The 6,720-nt window shown below is 39.8% G+C and overlaps 1 protein-coding gene across 1 annotated transcript in view; it reads right to left on the bottom strand.

Annotated features, from left to right (window-relative positions):
* Positions 1-1,099: 1,099 nt before the first annotated feature.
* The window catches only part of SLC30A8 (solute carrier family 30 member 8), a 31,941-nt gene continuing 26,320 nt past the window's right edge, over positions 1,100-6,720 (bottom strand). Inside the window, exon 8 of the mRNA XM_073590229.1 lies at positions 1,100-3,692. Coding sequence (XP_073446330.1) covers positions 3,547-3,692 — 146 coding nt within the window. The 3' untranslated portion in view covers positions 1,100-3,546. The remainder of the gene's footprint in view (positions 3,693-6,720) is intronic.

Genomic DNA, 6,720 nt, shown 5'->3' with positions numbered 1-6,720 from the left:
GTATGGGTCTGACCCTCGTGGCTTCCACATCTATAGATTACGAGCACTTGGATCTGAGCAACTGATGCAAGCACTTTAAATTGCTTATTTTAAATGCTTTCCTGCTGGCTAAACAGAATACTTTGTGGGCAATTTGTGAAACTTTGCGCCTGAATTAATGACTTAATTATGTTTTTTTTTACACCTAGCAACACTCAATCCTTTCAAAGTTATTTATAATGGCTTAACAGATGTTGCCTTTGTCACTTTTACCTTGGGTTATATATGACATTAATATTAAAGAAAATAATCTTATTTTTTCAGCATTTTCAGCAGCTTTGCTCCTTTAAGGTGATCCCATCTAATGGGGACTTTTTATTATTATATTGTGCTTGGGTTTTTTTATGGATCCAATATATAAAGCTTTCCTTAAGGCTCCCATATACGTGAGATGGCTGTCGGCCAAACGATGCATCTCGGCCGTCTCTCCCATACTCAGGCGCCTCCTGTGTTCTTTATGAGAAAGCCGCCAGCAAATCGGCGGATTGTCTCCTGGAAAACAAATCTATCGTCACTCCAAAATTGAACATGCCCAATAGATATCTGCCCCGGGCCCCAACAATTAGTTGGCTGGCGCCTCCATATAACTTAGAGTGTTGGCTGAATCCGCTGGTCTAATATTAATGGAGAGTTTTTGCGCTGTTAATGTAAAAATGTGCCCCCATTCAAATGCCCTAACACTAATTTTTTTTTCTTTTTTTTTTTACGTAATATTAGTCAAAGAATAAACACATAACAAATTGTGAAATATTACTGAATGTATTGAAACCCCTTAAGGATCAAGACAATTTTGGCCTTAAAGGGTTTTCACCAACTTCAGAGTCATTGCCCATTGCCCCAAAATTAAAAATAAGGAGTCTAATCAAATACAATATGTAAGGGAAATGATAACATCAGTCAAATAACATTAGTTTAAGACTGGAGTCACATTAGCATATCACAAACATATACCGAGGGGGGTATCGCTGAGACTACAGAGAGTGTCTTTCCTGATACCTCTACCTGGTGAGCCTGAGCTTCAAACCTTGGGCAGATGGTCCTTTGTAGCCATGCTGGACATTTCCTATTTACCATAGTGAGAGGGGTGGTTGGAGGAAATAAGGTATTTAATATGCAATGTGGTTGCCAGTTATTAGCTCACAATCCAGTGACAGACCTGTGATAGCAATATTATAATTTAGGCCGACCTGGAAATGTGAGCCCAGGACCAACATGTGAATAATGGGTGACGATGGGTTAGCCTGAGCCGGATGTGATCCATAAACCCTTTCCCTTAACCTGAAGGAAACAGACGAATAAAGTTAGCTTGAAACATTTAGGCATTTCTGTAATTTCTCAATTTTTATTTTATAACTGTTTTGCATATTTGTGGGGCACTTTATTTTTATCTTTTTACTCCTTTATTGTAAACACTGTATTTTTTATAACATGAGTAAGTTTGGTACTTGTCTGCTCTAGAGAGTCCATCGCCTCTCAGAGAGTATGCGCCTTTTGGCAGTCAAACAGTATTTCGGGAGCTCAAAACCCCGTGTGTCTGAAAGGTGTGTGGACAGTGTTGGGGTATGATTTATGCTATGCATCCTATGACAGAGGTTGACAGCAAGGTTGAGTAATAGGAGACATCTTAACCTTGGTCACAGCTCCATAAGTCAAGTGCTGAAAAGTGTGTACTTGACAATGTTTTGCAAAAGAGAAGCAACTGAAAGTTCTCACCCCATAGAATCACCATCCTCAGTAATTTTTTTCTCACTGCTGCCTATGGATAGATCCTGCAGTAGATTGGTCTCTAAATAGTCAAGTGTGCACAAAACTATGCGGCCTGCTGTGCATAACAGGTTGGTTCTTCTCTCTGCGCAGTGAGACGGCGCATGCACATTCTAGATGTTCTCACTGCACAGGATGGGCTGGCGCACATTTACATTACATTAACAAGTTTTATATGTTTCCAGCTGTAGGACCACCCAAACAAACAACGTAGATGTCAAATCGGACAACCCGGATGGCTGAGGAGGCCGTCATAATGTTCACTTGGTGTGGATATACAGTCTCTGGATGATTTCAGGAGTCAGACTTTAAGATGAGAACTTGTGACAACTCCTATAAGGACCACTGGAACGTTTTTCATTTTTTCCTCAAGGTATTCTAACAGTCAAGCAAACACAAAAGGATTCATGGCGCTCCGCAAAAGCTAAGCATTGAATATGTGGAATATTTAACATTGAGTATTACATTATTTAGTATGTATAGAAATGTGAGGTTCTTTACACATATTTTGATCAAATTTTGTGAGCCCACCTGCCAAGACAAGGCAACCTCTTCAGATGGGCCCTTATACAAACAGATTTACTTCTTTTAGGCCTGTGCCTCCAAAATAAACTTGGAGGGAAAGGAAACCAACTTTATTTTGCGCTAATTAAAAACAATCTTGAACAGCTGGTAGACATGCACTACGAACATGGGGACAGTCACACCTCTGGAACTACAATGCCTTTTTTAATAGTCTAATGCCTTTGTAAATGGAAGTAATAGATATTACCTGGACCCACTGAACCCATTAACTTATTCTTCCGTCACACCTGAAGTCATTCTTAAGTTAATGAATCACCTTTAGACATACAGTAGCTTATTTATAAAGGATCCTCTCCCATCATGTGTTTTTTTTTATAGATCAAGTCCATTTTATTTTTAAAGGATCCTCTGCACACTTACGGTATTTCATGGATCATCTCCAGTCATTGATTATTTGTAATGCAAAAGCTCTAGTCATTGATTATTTCTAATGGATCTTCTCTAGTCATGAGTTAAATGTAATTGATTATCTCCAGTCATAGGTTACTTCATGGATCATCTCCAGTTATTGGCTATTTGTAATGGATCATCTACAGTTATGGATTAATTTAATGGATAATCCCTAGTCATCAGTTGTCTAATGGATCATATCCAATCATGGGTTGATGGATCATCTGAACCTAATTCCACAAGAATACAATATTTGTGGTATGGCCTGATGAAGGGGTCACCTGAACCCTGAAACGCGTAGAATAAACCACGCTGAAACCTCTACAATTTTTGGAATCCTTCTTGCGGCAGCACAGTGATGATCCTTCCTACCTAAGTGTATAATTCCACATGAAAAAATACCTAGAAATAGTACAATAATTCCAGTGTGTAATGTTATCAGACAAACATCCTCAACATTTGTCAATGTTAATCATCTGAGATTATGTATGATCAGATGCTTCCTGATGTAAACGTCCAAGCCTTTCTATTAGTCGGCTGAATCCTTTTTCAGTATAATAGTACCCAGTAAGTGGAAGAGTATATAGCTTCTGGTTCATTCCAGTATGTCCGACCATCTTTCCATGGTACTTGATAGAAGGGAAGAATTGTTTGCAATGTGGACAGCAGTCAATTTCCATTTCTTGTATATTTTTTAAGTTCACATTGCAAAAATATAGTACTGATCTAGATTGGGGTCTTATTTGTGGGACCTGTAGAAGCCTAGGCTCATTCTCCTGGCTCATAACAAAACATACACTCTGGATTCTGCTCTTCGATTGGTTCGACTTGAATGGTGACTGAATGAAAGGGGAAGTTGTCAAATATGTTCCTGGTAACATCCTTTAAAATTCTCATAGAATCTTCAGAGACATCTGAAAAAATTATCAATAGTGAAAGATTAATAATAATAATAATAATCTTTATTTTTATATAGCGCTAACATATTCCACAGCGCTTTACAGTTTGCACACATTATCATCTCTGTCCCTGATGGGGCTCACAATCTAAATTCCCTATCAGTATGTCTTTGGAGTGTGGGAGGAAACCGGAGTGCCCGGAGGAAACCCACGCAAACACGGGGAGAACATACAAACTCCTTGCAGATGTTGTCCTTGGTAATGAAATGTGTTAGAAGTAGGATTTAACTCTCTAATCCAAATGTACAGCACTGGATGTCCACATTGGCATCCGTAATTGTAGAGGAGGCGGAAGAGCTAAAGCCACCCCACACGTGGCAGATTCCAGTTGTTTGATCCAGAAGTATTCGGAGCTAGCTCTGATCACTGCTGCTTAACAGTTTAGATACTGCTATTAAACACTGACTAAGGCATTTAATAGGAGCGATCAACCGTGCAAGGTTTTACTGGCTCCCATCGCCCCTGAGACATGATAGTGAGGTGCCTATGGGTTATCTAATCAAAGTACTTATGGCAGGGATCTTGGTACTCCTTTGAAGCTGAGCCACTGGCTGAGCTTAATAAGAAACCATCATTTACACTATATACTGAAATACTATAGGGATTGAAGTACCATATTTTATTATAACACGCATTTTCTCCCCCCAAAAATTGAGGGGGGGAATGGGGGTGCGTCTTATAATGTGTATATACCTTACCGGTACCGTTGCTGCAGGCTGAGATGAGGGGGTGCCCGGCGGTGCTGGTGGGGTGTCTTCAATGAGATATCGGCATCAAGAGCTCATCTCCCGAGATCTTGATGTCGAGATCTCCATATTCGCATATGCCGCCCCCAGTGGCCATTTTCCTGAAGACCACCGCACAGGAAACCATGAAACTGCGGGGGCTCTGGCCTTTCACAAAATGTCGGCAGAGCACCCCTGCAGCACCGGAAACACCTGCAGCAGCACCGGAGACCCCTGCAGCAGCACCGCCGGACACCCCAGCAGCACCACTGGGCACCCCTCATCCCAGCCTGCGGTCTGCAGCATCACCCCACTCCTGCCTCCTCCAGCAGCGACCCTGGGACCCTGCTTCACTGCAGCCACCACCCTCGGTAAGCAATAAGGTGCATGGATTCTAAGAAGCACCACCATTTTATTAAAAAAATTTCCTATTTTTCTCCTCAAAATTTGGGAGTGCGTCTTATAATCCGGAGCATCTTATAATCCGACAAATACGGTATATACTTTAGTATAAGCGATCAAAGTATCACAGGCTTACGTTGCCTGAAAAAAAGAAAAGAAAATTAAGCAAAAAAGAATGTCTTTGAAAAATATAAAAATTTGAATCAGCCCCCCCCCCTACTTCCCATTTAAAAATAAAGAAATAAGATAAATGAAAAGAAAAAGCATTTCTGGCATCAACACATCTATAAAAATACAAAAGTAATTAGCCCATGTAGAACATGCCTTAAAAAACACACTGCAGTACAACATACCCAATAAGCTTCATGGCTTACATTTTCAAAGGAAGCCATGATGCCAGCATGAACTATACCTTATTTTACTATAATATTTTAGCTAAGATTAAAAGGATCTTTTTCCCCAGAAACTGCGCAATAATTGTCCATTGGACATATTCACTATTACCGCCCAGCCCCAATCAGTTAGATTATTATGAGCCACAATATTAGGCACAGCCTATGGGATAAGAAAGCATGCCCTTTTTCTAATGGATCTAGACCACTGCTTCCCACATGCTCCCTAAATGTTGGTGAGGGTCATCTTGGGAGTCAGTTTCACAGAAGTGACATAAGATGTGCATATCTTTCTCTGGCAGCTTCCCATATCTGGGTTACCAGTCTTACTAACTCTTTTATGCCAGCTGTAACCCCTTTCCACTCTATGAGATACTATTAGGTCAAGGTAGGTGCCAGCTGTGCTATACAGCCAGCACAGGCCTCCGACAGCTGTAATCAGAGCTAGCTCCAATCGCTGCTGTTTAAGAGACTCTATAAATCTCTGACATTGGCATTTAGATAGCGAAATTTTTGTGGGGCATATGCCCCATCGGCCCTCCCGAAATGCTATTGTAGGGTGCTGATTGGTTGCCGTAAGGGATCTGCTAAAGGTCCCCGTCACTGCACTATTGGCACAACTATGAATCCCAACCACTGGTTTGGACTTCAGAGAAGACTGTGAGTCTCACTATATATTGAAATACTGAAACCCTTGTAATAAATAGTACAAGAGAGCAAACAATTGCAGGTTCAATTTCCCTATGGAGAATTAAAAAATAAACTGAAAATTCAAATAAAACATAAAAATTCAAACAAAAAATATATCGTTCAGTATTGCAGCATAAAAATCTGATCTATCAAAACTTAAAATTATATTACCCATAAGATAAATAGCATAGAAGAGGAAAAAAATTGGAATTTTTCTATAGAAAAATCTCACCAAAATATTGCAATATAAAACACTGTATGTACCCAAAAATGATATCATCACAATTTTACAGCTTACCACATAAAAAAACAAGCTCTCATAAAGCTCCATCAACCGAACAAAAGTTATGGGACTTAGAAAATAGCTGCAAAACAATTTTTCTTTTTTTTTTTGAAACTTCAGAACTTTATTAAGTCACCGATGTAATAAGAAAATACAGATTGGGTATACTATCCTTGAGAGTCATGCGTCCAAAAAAAACAATGTCAGAATTGTGGGGGGTTCTGCAAAAAAACAAGCCCTCATATAGCTGTATTGATGGAAGAAGGAAAGGGAGGGGGGCAAATTTGCAAAAATAATAATTGGCTATGTCTTTACTTTAAGGATTAATTATGTACAGTTAATGAGACAAAAGTAGAGAAATTTCAGACAGATTTTTAATTTTGGCTTGGATTAAGAAATCATCAAAGATGGCGAGATCTAGACGTCACCTTGGACGTTCTGGTGCAGTCCCAAAAGAAAAAGTTTGAGAACCTGTGCCCTAGACGAGCTCA

The sequence above is a fragment of the Dendrobates tinctorius genome, unplaced genomic scaffold (assembly GCF_039654945.1).
Source record: "Dendrobates tinctorius isolate UK_male_01 unplaced genomic scaffold, ASM3965494v1 ptg000116l, whole genome shotgun sequence".
Lineage (NCBI taxonomy): Eukaryota > Metazoa > Chordata > Amphibia > Anura > Dendrobatidae > Dendrobates > Dendrobates tinctorius.
The sequence above is the reverse complement of the archived record's forward strand: the minus strand, read 5'-3'. Positions and strand labels throughout refer to the sequence as shown.